The sequence below is a fragment of the Camponotus floridanus genome, unplaced genomic scaffold (genome assembly GCF_003227725.1).
Source record: "Camponotus floridanus strain SB8 unplaced genomic scaffold, Cflo_v7.5 scaffold4, whole genome shotgun sequence".
NCBI classification, from domain to species: domain Eukaryota; kingdom Metazoa; phylum Arthropoda; class Insecta; order Hymenoptera; family Formicidae; genus Camponotus; species Camponotus floridanus.
In genome coordinates, this window is record NW_020229547.1 from 133,010 (window position 1) to 152,550 (window position 19,541).

Sequence of the window (19,541 nt, forward strand, 5' to 3'; positions counted from 1 at the left end):
CATACATATAAATATAAAATATAGAATACTTTTTCTTTTAAACTTATATATTTATATAATAGTGAAATATATACACATATGCTCGTGTATAATAATGCGTAACCATATATTTCTATATAATCTCATAATATAACAAGAATGTACAGTTTCGGTATAATCTAAATGTTCTGGGAACCGCCGTTATATTCGCGAGTATAAGCACGTACGAGAAGCCGGCAATATTCTGACCTCTTTAATATTATAGGAGGCTTTAATAAAGCCTGAGCTTCTTACAGACTACTGTTCGCTCTCCATTTTCTCTTTCTCGCGACAACGACGTCGTTAAATCTTTCTGAACTTGCTTTATAAAAGACTAACGAAGTGGACAAACGCCAAACCGATAATGAAAGAGACTCGATAGTATCATTCCTAAACAGTAGTATTATAAAGAAAATCTTATAATATTAACGTAGCAATTCATTTATTATTATGTTACGAAGCATAACAATAACTTGCATTTTTATATTTTTATTTACAATACTCCGAACATCATTCTGACAACCTTGTTAACCTCGTTTGTATTCCATATCAGTTGTTGACGGCACAAACAGATAACGGAGTGGAAACGACGGAAAAGAAGAGATAGATACTTTACTTCTAGCTTTTTCTTATTTGCGAGAGTGAACATATTTTTATTTTTATTTTACTTTGAAATAGTGATACAATTGTTCGAAATTTTAAACAATCGTAATAAATATGACGCGCACATTAATTTTTATTTTTTATTTAAACGTAAAGTACATGATTTTATAGTATAATACAGTATTTAGTATAGTATAATATATAGTATTTCCCAAATAATAATTTAGATAATGATTCTATCATAAAAGAAAAATAAAAAGATATATCGCGAAAAGATATATAAAATGCTTTACATGTATAATAATCATGGCAATATCGCTTCAAAAAATATTTAATCTTAATTTAAATCTTTCATATGATTTGACATTTCTGATCGAAATATACTCGCATCGATGATCTAATAATTAGCGATATTTTACCGGAGATTTTTCGAGCAACGATCGAGAAAAAGGGTTATCTTCTCACACTGATTCTTAAACCTACCATCAAAGCGGCATACTGCAACTGATTCACCCTTAAAAAGTTTGCACTCTCCCCTTTCTTCTTCTCCGCCTTCTGAGCAACGGCAATATCCTTTAATGAAACGTCTAACCGCTCGTACGGAACATTGGGATGATCGTCATTGCGGCCACTATCAAAAGTATTTTCTCTATTTGTCCCCAATTACCGTCACAGAGGTTCCTGCGGTTCTCCTCGAGTTGAGTCCGGGAGCGGAGGTCGCTAGGAAGTTGCCGGAGCAACTTTTGTGGAATGGAACTTCAATTGGCCGCACGTGTCTCCATCCACGTTCTAAAGCCAAATAAGGGACGCGTTCGCCTTATTTTATGATTCATTCAAGGAAAATGACAGTTTACGTGTCTGTATTATATTATAATGTATTCATGGTACATGTATCGCAGAAAAATATATTATTGTGTCATAAGCAATAATTTCAGTTTATTTTCAGTTTATTTAAAATTATTAAAATTATTAAATATTTTATAATTTTTAATACGATGATTGTATTGATACAGCGACTCAAATAACGTATTATAAATCAATTATAAGTTACATTAAAAAACAAATATTTGGAAAGTCTATTAGAAAATACAAGGAAATAAAAAGGATCCTATGATCTTGTTTGCAGAACGCTTGTGAAAGTTTAACATTACTCTCAAAGGACATATATCTATAAAGATGCATATATAGAGATAGCACTTCAACTACAACGGAGAGTTTAATGGTGAAGTTTTCCACATCATAGAAACGTAAAACTGATAGCATGGAATAACGAGATGAAAATGTTCGAGGCAAAATTGAAAAAAGGAAAGAAAATTAATCTCTTATCTAAATATCACGTTATTTTAATATATTTTAACAGCTTATAAAATGTGTTATTTGCGGAAATAAGAAAAAATTTAATTTCTCCGTTGAATTTAATTTGTTACATCCGACTTAAATGGAATATTTTTTATATGATCGGCGTTTTCATCCCGAACGTGTGCAGATTTTTTTTTAAATCATTGCTCCCATGATTTTTTTTCCATTCAACTTCCTTCTCACTTCTTAAAAAAAAAATTATGTTTTAGATTGTGAATAAAAAAGATAGTTTGCAAAGTGGAAAATGAATGAACATTCCTTCGAATGTTTTGCTAAAGTATGATTGCTGCAAAATAAATGATTCTACAATGAAAATGATAAATTGTAAAGTCTGCGTCTAATGTTCGCACGTAGAGAAACACTCGTTTCTCTACACGCTTCTTGACATAATCCTCTGAGCGTTCTCTATCCTGGTGTAAATTCGAGTTTCGACCGTAACGAGCGATCCACCGGATGTGAGAATCCATCATCGTGCCGTATCACGTGGCGACTGAAAATAGGACTGGAGCAAGCTAAGGGACGGGCAGGACGAAGAATACTGAGCTCGTATTCTGAGAATGTCATGAATCGTGCAATCAAGACCTGAAATTCTCAGCTTCAGACTTCAGCCAGCTGATACCTTCCTACTTCCGGCTGTTTCCGGAATAGGGAAGGCGGGACACGCCAGCGGGATACGCCAGCGCGACACCCTTTTGTGTCAAGCGTTAAACCGATGAGAGAAGGAGAGAGAAAAAAAGAGAAGAGAAAAGAAGAGAAAAAAAGAGAAAAAGAAGAGAAAAAGAGAGAGAGAGAGACAAGAGAGATAAAAAAAAGACAAAAGTCAAGTGTACCTAAATCATTTGAAACTCATTCGCGCGTTGTTTCACAAATAAAACGACAAAGCGCGAATTGTTAGACTTAATAAACAATTTCGTCCTGTTACTGTTCACGTTGCAAATATGTTGTGTAAAATGGCACTTTTGCATGCACTTCGATCTTCGATCGCTGACAAATATTTTTGCTCGCGTCACCAACTTACAGATATTTTCTGAACGAAGCTCCTTTGGGAACGGAGCGACACGTTTCCTGTAACGTTTCGACGTCAGCTCAAAGAGAGGAACACCGCTGGAAACGGGGAGAGAAAAGTTTCGTCCGCGTGAAACGAGGTTACCTCCTCTACTTTGAATCGACGTCCTACGAATCGTGCGCGGAATTACGCTGCTGGTAGTTGCGAATACCGTCGCCATGAATATTTCACTGCGGGATTTCGCAAACGCATGCGGCCAAGAGGAACGTAGCGAGGCGGAATCTTGCCAATAATGTGTAAGTGCTTTTAGATAAATTGCGTTTATACCGCGCGTTAGAGCAACAAGAACTTAGATTGACGTCGGTATATTTGCATCAAGTTCCTCATTAAGCTTCGGAATATAAAGCACACACCAACTATTTGCAGATAGACTAGCGTAAGGTACGAGGAAAATATCTTAAAGCGAGAAATATCAAAGGCCGGCGGAGAATGAACAGTGATGTGCGGAAGAAGATAAAATGCTTACCGTAGCGAAAATATTCTGTTGCGAATAACTCCCCCGTTTTCTCGGCGAATTAAATTTTTCATTACAAACTTCTCTCACCGTAAAAAAATAAAAAGAAATCCAACTGCATTCTCAGCTACAACCATCTCAACGGCGGCGTTTCCGTTTCTAGCGTAGCTCGGCCCTGAAAATCCGCCGAGCTCGCAGAAGCCGCGATATTTTTTCTCCGGCCAAAGGCGAGGAAGGCAGCCGACATTCTTTTTGTCTTCTTGCAGAACGGACGACCGTGGGATTCGACGTGTAAACGATATCACCGCCTGTCCATTGTGCCCAACCGATAATTCTTTCCGCCTCGTCGCCGAGAAGCCGAGAAACTTTCGGCTTCCGCGTACCGTGCTCTTTCCTCCATAAATCAGAGATAAATCACTTTTAAACTCGCGCTGTTAACTCCAGGTCGTCGCCGACTTGGCCGACCGACGTCCGCGGATTCCCTCGGGTAAGAACGACGAAATCGATGGTCCACGAGATAATGAATATGTCTCCCAGAACCCTTTTGATTGCCGCAAAAAAACGAAGCCGAACGTACTTAATTAACAGACTCAAACGTACGATGAGATAATTATCCTACACTCCTCTTGAAATTTCAATGCTTTACATAGTACTCTTTTTATCATTATTATCTTATCAAACCTTTATCGGTTCTTGGATATGATAATAATGTATAGTACAGGTAATATATTTCCCTCTGCAATATAAAACTTCTATAATTTCCGATAAATTTCTTTAATATAATAATCTCTTTCAGTCTTTGCTTTAAGCCGCAAAAAGATAAAATTGACTTTCACGAGGAAGGAAATCTTAATTTTGTTTCCAATCTTCTTCATCATTGTTACAATATATCATTATTTATTTCTTTTTTATTTCAATGAAAAAAGCTTTGATTGTTTATATTTGAATGTGTTCACTTTAGCATATCGATTATAGGTGACAGATAAATTTGCAGATAGATAGTAACATATACAATTAAAAATTCCAATAGGTTTCATACATGTATCAATCAATTCCGATAGTCGATTGTCATTGGAATGTATAATTTACAAGGGCTTTGCTAATTCCGAGACACTAGAATCGGTAATCCATAGGGATCTGTGAATTACTTTGTTAATCTAGGCCAACCGAGTGAGCTTTCCTTAATTTAGTAACCAGGCTATTATATGTATTAAGTACAATTATCCCAGAATATCAGTATGAGTTTACTGTATATATGGTATATGTATAATTATACATAATTATACATATATTTAATTATACGTAGATAATTACTACATATCTACATATACATACATATAATATCTATTCATATTGTAATGAATAATGCGGACATAATTTCTAATATTCAATAATTTTCAGCGATATGTTTCATCAAACTATACTAGAAAAGCTTTACTAGAAAAAGTTAAAAAAAGAAAGAGATTTAAAATTTATAAATTTTAAAAAATACGCATATAATTTTACGCGCTATCCTCGATAGATCAGTTTATTTCTTTGTTTTTAATACTGTAGTTTTATAAATTATTATAGAATTATAGAATTTTCAACGTGTATCTTGTCATGTATCAATATTGGGAAAAAAGTTTTCACTGTGCTTGAAAAAAAAAGAGTAATTACGAAAAATATAATCACTTAATTCCAGTCTTTTAATAGCAGTAGAAATATCTACGATATCACAAATGATTTAACAACGCAAAATTTGAATAATATTTAAATCGTGCTCCCTCTAATTTTCATCTCTATATATAAAAGAAAAAACAAAAAGAGTTCATTTATTATAGACTTTTACACGCGTCTCGCAATATTAAAAATCTTCTCTTATTTTTTCGCGGGCGAGCGATATCTTCGCCATGGTGACTGGCAATCCTGCTGATTTTCCAAAATGAACGGACTGTTGCACACGGAGAAATGCCTCCGTTTTCGCGTCAGAAAGATCGCACTGTGCCGTGAAGGCACCTACGATTTTACGAATGATTTAACGGGAATGCATCTCCCCGCTCTCCCTCTTCCCAACAATACCTGGAAAACATTCCGGTATGCACCCTGATGCTCTTTAGTTCTTTTAGATGAAAAGAGGAAGCATTCGGGACGCATCTCGCTCGATCTTCCTTCCCTTTATCCTTGGTCTTCTCTCTCCTCTTCCGTGAGTGTTTCGAGCCAGCGGCTTCTCTTCCGTACATCGTGAAACGGAACACGTATTTTGTTTTAGCCCACCCGTTTGCTTTCGACAATACATATGCGCAGCGGAAAAACCTCGTTCTTCTTTTTCAATTCAAGGGATGCTTTGAGTAAAGACAATACGACTAAGCAGATTTCAAAGGCATCCGCGTTAAGCAGAAACTTAGATCTTGAATTCAAAATAAGCTTTTTAATATATCTTTCTATAAAATTATTAGTTATTTTCCCTTTCATGGCGAAATTACATTTATATGAAATATTTCATTTATGAAGTATTGAAAAATGGCCTACATTGCATATTAATTCTAAAATTTCTTTTCAAATATCCTTCGAAAAATGAGTAACGCACTGTGAATAAATTAGTTTCATTTTTGCCCTTAATCATATTTTTTCGAGTATATAATTAATAACACAATGATATATAATCTCGGCATTTGTATGAATCAATTAATCTTATTATCGTAATATGTACAGAGTTAATTGAATTAATATTCTTTTTCGCATTACTGTATTTGATCCAAATTAAATTCAATGATATAATAAAAAGTAATATATTGTTATAATGTATTTTGCTTATAACTTGTACCATTCTATACGATAATATGCATAAAAATAATGTCAAAAGAAAACAAGAGGAGCACTAAATAAAGAGATTATTGTTAAATATCACAAACAAAGCAAATGATAAGATAATTACATAATAACAGAGCTTACATGTATTAATGCATAGTCTTTGTGGGTTTTTCAAATTCTTGCCATTTCTCTAACTTACACTTCCTTTTATGGAAATCGTTACACCCGTTCAATAGCGTGAAATCGAGCTGTGAAATCGAGCGACTTCCATTATAAAAGTAAGTGCATTTTAATGCGATAAAATAGTTGAAATTTCAAGGAATTGTTCTTCTTCGCGAGCTTCATACACGTAGAAAATAAAAGGAATCGTAAAAGGACGTAGTAAGATAATAAAGTAATATTTAATCGAAATGGTTAATGGACTAAATATATTTCCCGATCCAAATATATATAGTATATGTATAATTATAGTATATTTAATTGTAATGTAATTATATATATATATATATATATATATATATATATATAATTACATTACAATTAAATATTACTTTATTATCTTATCTTTATTATTTTGTGACTGCCATATTATATATGATACATTCATAAATTGTTAATACTAAAAGTTAAATATTCTATGTATTATATATATATATATATATATATATATATATATGATATGATATGATAGATATATATAAAATAATCTATACTATTTTATATATTTCCAAGCATTTCTGAACGATATCGTGCAATCTAATATTCCCAATAATTTAAGTTATTTTTGTCATTCAATTCAAACACTTCACGAGATAAATGTGAATACTATCAATATATATACGCGTATATCGCAAAAAATTAATGCATTTTACATGCAAATTATAAAATCTGGCCAACAGCAATATAAAACGAGAGAAAGTCAAAAGATGCATATCTTATCGAAAAAAGTGAGTATTTTTTATTATAATATGAAACGAACAACATCAGATAAAAAAAATAAAAAGATATAAAATAAAAAATCTTAAAAATTTTATAAGCTCTTAAAATGAGAGAGAAAGAGAGAAGAGAGAGAACTTTTTATATATTATAAATATTATTCTATTATTTATTTCTTATAAAAATACTATGTATATGTGTGTGTGTATGTGTGTGTGCATAAAATAGAATACATAGTAAAACAAAATAAGAGATTGCAAATAACAAGAATTTGACTCAAGTATATAATAATTGTAACTTGATAGTTCAATTTCATTCAAATAAAAGAAAATAATTTTTAATAAAGTTTAATAGATCTCGCAGTAAAAGTAAAATTTTTAATAAATCTTAATAAATCTCGCGGATAGTGATCGGTCCGTGTATCGTTGTATTATTACGACGTTGTATTATTAAAAATTTTTTAAGAAACGATTGCGATCATTTGAAATGAAGCACCAAGAAAATATATAATTATATATAATTATTCTATACTACTTAATATAACTAAATATTATTCTATACTACTTAATATAACTAAATCTATTATATAAAAATTTTAACTATTATAAGTCAGCGCATTTATTTAACTTTCAATATTAACAATTTATAAATATATTAAAGTAATAGCTATTTGTTTAAATAAATATAATAAATAGATATTGTATGTTTTCATTTGAAATAAAAATCGAAGCAATTGGAAAATAGAAATTTTAATTTATGTACAGTGATATTTATGTGGATGACAATTATTTCTATAATGACTTATTAACTCGAATATCTTACAACGAGCTTTAAATGTTTCTTGTCAACATGTAATTTATCACCGATTATCGACCGATGAGTGATAAATTTTATTTTACAATAAAAAAACATTGTCAAGTATATATATATATATATATATATATATATATATATATATATGTCTAATTTTTATTTTTTAATTTCTATATGTTATATGCAAATTTAATACGTACGTATTTTTTTAAATATTTAATGTGTTATTTTACATTTTTTAAAAAGATTTTATATTAATATATTTTTATCATGAATTTGTACATAGTAATACATTATCTTCGGGAACGTATATCAACGTATATAAATTTTAATCAGGAAATATGTCTAATATATATCAGCCACACAGAGTACTTTTATTTTTATAAACTTACAATTAGCATAAAAAAAAGAAAAATCCAAATACTTTTTAAACATGCCTTTTTAAAGGCATCAATTCTCTCTTGTTCTGAATTTTTTTCATACGTAAAATAAATAATTATTTTTTTCTTTTTTATAAATAATTATAATAATTTTTCTTTTTTAGCAGTCAATTATATGTTAGCTATTATAAATAAGCTTGTCACATAAATATAAAAAAATCAGCTCTTTCGCCAGACCTGCAAATGCCTATTGAACTCCTGCCAATTAATTAGTCATACGAGTACGAGTAGAATGCATCCTATATAATGAACAGCGACACGAGCATGCTAATTGATCGATCGTAGAGATTTCCGCGTTCAACAGACAAACGACGAAGTCCAGGACGGTGGTCAGTGATCCCTCTTCACTTGATGCCCCTCCTTCACCCACCCTTTCAAACGCGTCCTTTGTTCAGACCGGTTTACACCAGACCAAAAGCCAAACGCTTCAATGGTGTTGTGCTTAATTAATACGAGATTCCTTTCAACGAATGAAGGACTTAATCCAGAAACAGACGGCGTTTTCGTCGGATGATCATTTCGACAAATAGAGTCAAACAGTACCAACTGATTTGTTTGGCAGAGAGCCGGTGACTGTCATCAGAGTAATGCGAACAACGATGTGACAACAGATCCTATGCCATGGCAGGCGAAACAGGAGTTGCGGGTAAACCGGAGGTTAATGCTGCGGTATCGCGCCTTCCGATTGAAGCACGAGATTTCCGATATTCGTGCGCGATATGCTTTAATTTATTAATATTAGCGACAAGTTTATGAACGTTTCGTGACAAAAGAATATAAATTAAAAAAGAAGAACGCAAAAACATTTTTAACGTTTAAAAAGTTTTATGACGATTTTATCGTGATAAAGGCAAAATGGCAAAGCTCCGATTGCTATTGATGTTTCAATATTTAATGTAATCGGGTAAAAATAATTCGAACGAATAAATCTTTGAATAAACATCTCAAATATTCTATCATACCTTTTTTACTACTTTCAGATTTGTCATTAATTATTTACGAAATTGGTCACACAATTTCCGATAAAATTGCTAAAATTAAACTGGATTTTATGTACAATTCATGTATTAAAAAATTCCTCGCGATTTTTTCACTACTGTTGCTATATGAATAATAAAATATTACAAGACATTGTCATGTAAAAATAATCATGTTTGGCATAGTATTTGATCTAATACGAATATTATCTGACTTAGCCATCCGCCCACAACGTGAGCATGATATCACAATAGTGACACTAGCAACGAGGGTTGGCTATGCACGCAACGAATAATACATGCAATACTACACGCACGTGATTGTAACAGAATGCAGTGCGTGACCAGCAAGCAGGCCGAGCTTGTAATAGGCAGAGACTGGACTTGTGAACCAGTGTCGTATGCCGCCAGTAATTTCGCTCAAAAGGCACGATTCTGAACTAATGAACGCGGAATTCACCTTTGTATAAATACCTATGCAATCTAGTTTCCATACATTTTTCCCATGTGCGTGTGATTATGTATTCATAATTACGAAAAATTAACATGCATTGTTCATTGATATAATGTTTCGCTTTCAATTCTTGAGTCGCGAATAAATATGAGCTCCGTCGAATAAAACAATAATATGACAATAAAAAAAATAGTGTGCGTGCGACATCCATCAATATTTTCATACATCAAATTATTTTACAATAATATAAAATTAGAACATATATATATATATATATGTATATCATTTATATTATCTTTAATGATTTTATCTTTAATATTCTAATCACTGACGAATAATTTTGTTACATTTTTCAATTTAACACTCTTCTTAATTTAACGTTCTATAAACTTTCTATTTGTAATACACAAAATTAACTTCTATTTCTCAGAATACACAATAATATAATTTTGTGCAATAAAATGGTAGACAAAATATAGTAAAGTAGGTTAAGTAAAGTAATATTATTAACGACATCGAAGTTTATTCTTCTCGCATTAATGCCGTAGAAATATTTGATGAAAGCTAACTCTAATACTGTCTCTCCCCGGTATATAGAGTTCCAAAGAAAACGATTTGTCTAAAGTAGCATGCGCACACATCCTAAGTGTTTCTCTTATGGCTGATAAACGCCAACGTTGATTATAGCAAAAACAAGTCTATCTTAAAACAACAGTCTCTCTCTCTCCCTCTCTTTCTCTCTCTCTATCTCTCTCTCTCTTTCTCTCGCTCCATCAGGCAACAAACACTTCAAATTTTATCCGTCATGATCATAGTCATAATAAGATTAGGCTAATTATGTTTATACACTTACGAAAATCGGATCAGCTAAACTCTATTCGCGCACATGAGGCAGTTACGTGACGAGTGGACTCTACTAATCTTGTTGTTTAGTTTGGTTTAGGGTGAATTTGCCATTATGCTATGAACTATGTAACGCCTAAGTACATGTACACGAGAATATGCTATTGAATATTAATTAACTGTAAACAAACGATCAAACAAAATCACGGAATAACGAGCGATTGACTAAAGCGTGTGCAACGTGATGCAAATGATATATAGTTTGCCATTTAGCTGAGAAAAACATAACTAACAATGATTTTAAATACGAGTCGCCGATTCGGATCGGATATAACTCATACTGGCATTTCTTACTTGAAATTATATTTTAAAATTTTTTAATCTTAAAATCATTAAAAAATAGATCGCATTTATTTCTCAGACGTTTCGTATATCGTCACTTACCGCTTCCGTGTGCACAGGATGCGTGGCAAATAGCAATCCAGCGAGAGCCGCAAATCCTGGCCGAAGTGCCGCTACCACGAGACTCACTCTGGTGACCAAGATGCACGCACCGGCATGTAAGGCGACGTTTGTGGCGTGATACCACATGGGACTCAAGCCTGCCATCAAGTAATTCAACCTGAAATCAATTAAAACAGAATTCGTCTGAAAATATCTGAAAATATTTCGACTTAATATAAAAAAATTGAGTTGTGTTAGTTGCGATAAAGATGAATGACAAATCAAAAAGTGGATAATTAAGATAATTAGAATTAGAAAAAAGCAATGAACAATCGGAAATAATGTCAAATATATTCTGAAAATAATTGAAATTTATATAGAAGATAACAGATATCTGGATATAAATGTAAATGATGTTTTCATCAAAAATAATGGAGATTGAATAATGGAGATTATAAATTCACATATTCCCTTCCTATTAAATTAAGATAGAACAGCTAATTATGTATGTGTATCCTGTACGCAAAAATATTATAATATTATTCATAAATAAGACGAAAACGTTGCACCGAAAATAGTTTCTGTATGCCATTCTGTGATGCCTACATGAAACAATCCTTACTCGTAAAAAACGAGATAAATTTCATTGTTACAAAGAAACACAGAAAGATAAATCCTGTCATCTTTTTGTTTATAAGTACAATGGATTTCAAACACGGGCGTGACGTAGTTTCCACGAAAATCCGCTTAAGTCGGCCAGAGTAATCGGATTTTAGAAAACCATTCCGACCATTTTCCTTTCGCCGCAACTAACCGAGGAATGCCGTTTTCTTTGAGGAGATTAAAGTAACTGACATATATATATATATATATATATTTGCCCGTTAACAAAAATAATATCGACATATCATATACGCGCGCGAGATTATTGAAACATCTTTCATGGCGTTCATTCTCAGTTCACTAATCGCTGAAAAATCATTCGCCATTGCAAACAGTAGGCGCGATCAAAATAAGACGGAATGAAAAATAGTATATGGATCGTCGTGCCGACATCGAGATGAAAACAAACATCGTAGTTGCTGACGCAGCCGGGCTATAATTTTGGAAGCCTGCCGGCGGCATAAGTTCGACGCCCCCGGAGGGGACCTGCACTTGGCCCGTTTCCAAGTGTCAAGGATCATGATTGTCGGAGGCGTATCCTGTCTCTTCCTTGGCCCTAGATCAAGCAAGAAGCTCGCATACGTCGATCGCAGTGCAGCGCGCAAATTTCACTGCGAAGTTTCTAGTTAGACCGCTAACTATTGTATATTGTACATTAATATATTTTTATTTTTTATTATGTCTGAATTAAAAAACGTGGCGGTGCAAACTTATTTTGCGAAATAATACACTTGCAATTTGAATTAGGAGTCCATTCTCCCATTCCATTTAAAAGTCGACATACAAGTCATATTTTCGCACTTATACCTATTTATTGTACTAAATTTATTGTGTTTCTTTGCCGCATCCTCAGTTCACAAATTTCTGATTCGAATTTCTGATTCATGATTCAAATTACAGAATATGAGGATTGCATGCTTAGATGCTTCTTGTTTGTTCTAACTGGTTTCTCCAAGCACAACGGCGTGCACATGCATTCATGTTACGGAATGAAGTACCTTGAATTGTTGCAGTATCACACTTGGATATTAAACAAGTATTGATTCAGTCTCGCTGTTGATATGCGATTAAATATATCAAGACAGTTACATGTGGAGGTACTCTTCGGCGTTGAACATTGATATTCATACCTCGACTAGATTGTAATTATTTTAATTGCTAGTATATGTCTCGGAGCTAAAAACAGAGGAGATTAATCGTTGTATATTATAAATGTCTCAATCTTCAGTTTCATTCTTCTTCGCTCTCTTTGCGAATAATCATTTATATTTTTCCCCTGAGGAATTCTCTGTAACACAATTTGTCTTCGTCGGCGCAACTTTCTACGCGAATTTCTTCTTATATCTTTTATTCATGTCATCATTGAAACTCGCCCAAACGCACAAAAGAGAGAGAAAGAATTTGGTCAGGAAAATAATTACAGACTCTCTTTGTCCACGTGCAAATAGCAAAAACTGTTGCTTTCAATATTTTATTCTATGCGATAAAAATTTGTGTATCTGTATTATTTATATACGAGAAGTAATATATAGCAATATATATAAAAGCATAAATATAATACTGTATACTAATGTTATTAATAGTATATAAAAAATATCTATCGATATCACACACATTGCGTTATATTATAAATTATTATAATTCAGAAATAAATTGTGAAAATTTAATTTTCCCAATTCGGATAGTGAAAAGAAAAACCTCGTAGAAAACCTTAATTTATCTGAAAATGATAGAAAAAAAGCTTTTGTCTCAAAGATGAAAAATCTATTTGCACGACATTTAAATCGTATCTATTAAATTGATTCATTTTTAAGTATTTAATCGTCTTTGTTCCTACACAATATTTCTTCGAAAAGATGCAAGAAAAAACTGATTTAGCTGTCCCCAGTTTTCTACCATGTCACTTTTAATTATTACAGATAAGTTATATTTTTATCATTATCATTACATGAATATTTTATCATTATCATTACATGATGTTATCATAATAATAATTGATATGTTTTATCATCGCGTATTATGCGCGAAACATACAACATGCTGATCATAATCTTTTACATTATTCTTCTAATTCGTTTGTTGAAACAATGAAAAATATAAAATAGCACTGTGCATACAAAAGCACTGTATTTGCGCGCTTGGCCCAGAAATGATAGTTATTCCTTTAAAAAATATTTTATATACGGTAATTGGAGTGTACTTTGCATTTTCGTGCTGAAATAACACTGATGACACAACCATCAAAAGTTTCAAAACAGAAGTGTAGTATGATAAAGTAGAGCAGCTGCTCGTATCAGACCGCAGCGGGACCTGATACTAACTGTCTGACCACAGCTACGCTCTTACTACTGGCTAACCACGACCGGTTCTATTACTACTGTTTGACCACACCGGCCCGTAACTACTGGCCAGCCGCAGAGAGCGATCAATACTTATTCCCGCTGTTCCGTCATTATCACTTTTGCGTTTGCGTTCCGGAACAAAACGAACGACTCTCGCACCAGTTAAATGAAGAGCTTTAATCTCAGGAAGAACCTCTAAAATCAGACATTCGTTTCTCTCTTGAATAACCGTACTTCTGTGAAAATGTCGCCTCGTGCGTAAAGACTCGTACTATCGCGCAAACTATCGCGTGGCATAGATCAACATCTTGAAAAGAGAATCTTGGCAGAATTCCGTTACGTAATTAACTAATGAAATTTAGCCGGTCGTGGGCCATAAAGATGATACACTGGGCAAGCCTTTCAAGGATTCTCGACGTTCGGCCTCTTCAAAAGATTCTTTTAAAGACGTCGCATAAAAACTCGAAAGATCGGCCCCTTCGTAACGAGGTATTAAACTCTTGAACGATGTCGTTAAATCACGTTGACTTAGTTGACTATCCGTTCCACGTTACGTAGTCGAAAATCAACCTCGTTTCGTCTATTCATCTTGTTAGCAACCTCTTCCGCTTCAAGAAAGAAGGTTCTGGGAAGTTGCCCGTATATTACGAAAAATGTTATCGGTATTCATCGGAATTAAGGTGCAAGATATATCAACACGGAAAAAAAGATAAAATATGATTATCTTTATATCGCACGACAGAGATATATATTTTAAGATCTTTTCTTAAACGCTTTTCTATAGAATAGAAAACATTCCTCTACCTTTTCTCATGGAATGTCAAAGTAACGCACGATACCGCAGAGGAAACATTTTCGCGCGATTTTCCTTGACAGTGATGTACGTATTTCGAATCTCGTTTCCTTTTCGATGGCATTGAGTTTCAGCTCTGGTGAGGACTATCGTTTGCAGCCACAAGACAAAGGCACGATGATAGAGCATCATAGAACGCCATTCAGGCTCAATCGTGCGCGGAATATAGCAGCCAAGATACCGATTTCGACTCTCCAGTGCTGCTTCAGTGATTTAAGGGACTGGCTAACCCGTACTTCCAGTCACGTTCCTCCCGGCCAAGTGTCCAACGAAATAAATCACGGATACGTCGGGACTTCGATCTCTGTTGTTCACGTAAAGAAATTTAGACACGTCGGAAGGCACCGATCGATATCCGTAAAATATTGCCCGTTCTCTTATGTTCAAAAAATAAAAACATATTTGCGCCGTCTTAAAACTTTTATAAATACGAGTTTTTCTATTCGCTATTTGTAATTCTCTTCTTTATTGTATTTCTCGTTTTCCATTTTAATTATTTACAACAAAATTATGATAGTTGTGCAAATGTAATATGGCAATTTGCCAGATTGCAATCGCAGATTGGCAAGATTGTCATCGACAAGATTAATTATTCGATATCTTTGACCTTCTATTTCTCAACCTTCCTTTTTCATTCTTACGATCCGTTTAGCCACGCAGTCAGATCTGATAATACTATGAATTACGGCCGTTTATACGCCTTGAGTGGCGCCATATATCAACCGACGGGCCTCATTCCTTTTCTAGATTGTATATTGGAAAATATGGTGTGTCCATGTCGAACATGATAAAGGACTTTCCGAGGAAGGCCATGCAGCAGGCACCTAGCTAATATCATGTAATCATTAAGCCACACATCCCTATCCAGATTGCGCCTCAAAATTACGATATCGATCGAGGTCACTCCACAATCGATTTCTCGGGTATAATTAAATTATTTTACGTACAAGGGATAACATAATTTTTAATTTGTATGTAGACAGTATAACGAAATTCACACAAATTTTATATTAAGCTTATTAAAAGAAAAAAAGACAATATGCAATTTTTATTATTATTGTAAACAGTTATATTAAAAAAGATTTATCTCACAGCAGGCATATACACAAAAAAATGAAAACAATAGTAGAATAACTGTTGGTTGGCAATACAATTCTAAACAGCGATTGGATAGTTTTAGGGGGTAATTCGAATGGTTTCAGAGATAATTTGGAATCATGCCACCAGTCATTTGGTGTGCGACGTGGCTGATTTCGCTAAGCAAAAATCCAACTTACGCCTCGTTTCCAATCTCTTGTGGTCCGTTGGGAAATATCGAGACTGCTTTCATTGCGGCCAAATTAACCTGTCGATCGAGCGTATTCCCGTAGCCGGGATCGTTAAGAAACAGATTAAGCCGTGTTCGAGCAAACGGAAAAACCTCCTCTTAGGTGCAAAAAGTTTATCGTGTTATTAAACGATTTACTACATGGGTTTATTCTAGCAATTTTTCAATCCACTTTAAAAACAATTAATTATATGGCATTTCATACGAGAGCTATTGAGCTAAAAAAATATAATAACTAAAACTATGATCCACAAAATTCAAGTACTCTTCAATTAAACTCGACATAATAATCGGACGTTGAAAGAGGGAGGCAATTGACGATGTTTCGCGGAAGTAAGCTCCCACTGATTTGTTGTAATCCGATTTGCGCCTAATCCGTCACGAAGGTCGTTCGCGTCATATTGCGCTCAAGGGTTTTAGCAGCGCAAATCGCTCGTGTAAAACCATTGCAATCGCGAATGGAAAACTCGATATTGTAGCAATTGCACGAAACAAGTGGCGCCGATCGATTGATGGAAAATCGACGATTGGTCGCTTCGATTTGCACGGGTCTCCATATCGACGCAATGAAATAATGAAAACAGGTCAACTGCAATTCTTTTAAAACCATAATTATGAATGCGTCGGCTTACATTGGCGTATCCATGACGACGCACAAATGAACGCACGGACAAATAAATATTATATTTTTAGAGATTCTTTATACACGCAGTCCCTGTAAAATGAAAATTGCAAAGCCATGTCGCGCCGTGATGTAATCTTCGCGCGCTAATCATTTTTTATCGCGCTCGATAACCAGTCCGTACGCATTAACGTTATTCGCGCGTACGAAACGTCATCGTAATTGTCAGGTGAGCCGCGAAACGCAGCTATTAAATTTGTCATTGTCACCGAATGCAAACGGCGCACGTTTGTGGGTACGTTTCCTCCCGTCTAGCCCCTATACCATTGGTCCGTAACAACTCGTAAAAATGTCACCGAAATATATAGATGGTATCGCGTATACACTCTGAAACGATTATCGGATCGCAGCCGCTTTTATAGCCGCGTTTAATTGTCACCCTTTTTATCACCGACAATCAATTCACCGAGAATCTTTACGACCGAGTTATTCGTTTCTTCACGTATGAGTAATACGTGAGGAACGGTGAGTCGTAGCTGCGGGGAGTGGACGAGAGAAAAACAGAGACAGAGTAACACAGAGGAAGAAATACAGAGAGAGAGAGAGACGAGCTGCCACAATTTCGCGCTGCGCGAGGCGCCACATCGAATGCGCTCGTTTCCGCCGCGATCGTTATAACGGTGCAGTATAAGGAACTGCACCGGGCAAGTTCTCGTGCCTTGAGATTAATCGCGTTCCAGGTTCCTCCTGCCCCGAGCATTAAACACGACGTCTGAACGATCTCGCGTTTTGTGCACCAGCGAATAGGCGGACGGGCATGATGATAACGTACGGGCAAACTGCAAACGGAATTAAGGCCCCCACGGCCGTCATTGTAATAGAATTCCAGTGTTTATATCTGAAGATGCACGCTGTAGAAGAAGAGAACACGGGATTTATTATCAAATTTTATGCCGCGCGAATATTTTTACGAAATTTTTATTTTTTGAAGCGAGACCGACTGCTCGATAAATATATGATTTAATAATACCTAACGTATTCGCTTTTTTAAATGTTTTTTTAAATGTATTATATAATTTTTATTATAAATTACATTATATAATTTATTATTATATATTTTATTATATAATTTATTATATATATTTATACATTATATTATATTAAATATATTAAAGAAATTATATATGACAGATATGTCATTGAATAATTTGTGTATTCATATCAAAGTGCCTCCATTTTTTAATACGTATTTACGCAAAATATAATTTCATGTACGTAATAAACATATTTTATCATTTTTATTTAAAGTATGCGTACATGTTTTTTGTGCTTCTTCTTTCTTTCACATATTATAATAGCTATGATAAATAACGTCTCTTTTAATAAATAAAAAATCCAAAATTAAAAATGAGATCTTACTCGTCCAGAAATACAATTAGCACAAATCAAATTTTTATTTATTTTTAATTTGATCTTTTTAATTAAAATATTATTAACTTCTCTCAAATACAAATAGAGCGTATTAATTTCTAATGAAATAAATTCGTCGTGACGTCTTTATATAGTGTGCTTGAAAAAGAGAGTGTCGAGATGTTCGTGATTATTCCGTTTCTATTCGTGACGACCCGAACGAAACGAGTACTTTTGATTTAAGGCCAGTTTTACAATCAAGCCTCGAGCAGTAAACTCCAAGTGTTCACGGTATGTATATAAGGATTTATGGTTGCATGCATATACGTTGCGTTTCGAATTTTTTTAAGTTTATGGTGCCAGTTTTATTAAGTTAGGTTCTAAAATTACAATTACTTGTGTACTAATAGAATAATATAGATGTACGCTTGTACGAATTAATTAGCAGCATCCACAATTCCTAATACAAAAAACTGTCGAAAATATTACAAAGAAATCTATACATTTACTTAAAATTATATATAAATTTTCCAAATGGACTGAATATGTAGAAAAATGCCATGTCACATCATTTTTTCAAATATTCTAATGCTCGAAAATGTTGCGCTCGAAAAAAAGTTCGGTTGCCATAATTTCGTCGCTCGAGATGTACATTAGATTTCGCGGTATATCATTACGCTATTTCGCTTGCGTGCTCCTAAATAGTACCATATTAAGAAAGAAAGTACATATGATAAGAGTAGAAATATGGGGGACACGACGAAATCTAGCGAGATGTGTACTGTGTTGTGAAGTGGATTTTTCAATTGCACGTTAATACGATTTTCTTCCTTATCGAGAAAACTGATTCACGCTAGTGGCGGTACATATATTACCTAATCCATACGTATTTTATGAGCATTCAAAAAAATGTTTTTGTAAACAAATTTTGATGTAAACAAATTTTATAATTTTATAAATGTAATAATAAAATTTATCGCTATTTTTTTGTATCTGCCAGATTGCTTGTAGTTGTAGAGTTTATAATATTACACACACACACACACACACACACACACACACACACACACACACACATTAAATCAGTACCACGAGAGAACCAATTAACATAATGGAAAAGCGAC

General features: G+C 33.8%; 1 protein-coding gene across 2 annotated transcripts in view; it reads right to left on the bottom strand.

Annotated features, from left to right (window-relative positions):
* The window catches only part of LOC105257643 (transmembrane and TPR repeat-containing protein 1), a 126,313-nt gene that overhangs the window by 62,462 nt on the left and 44,310 nt on the right, over nucleotides 1-19,541 (bottom strand). For both annotated transcript variants that reach the window (XM_011268406.3, XM_025411383.1), the window contains exon 2: nucleotides 11,201-11,378. In XM_011268406.3, coding sequence (XP_011266708.3) covers nucleotides 11,201-11,378 — 178 coding nt within the window. The remainder of the gene's footprint in view (nucleotides 1-11,200; nucleotides 11,379-19,541) is intronic.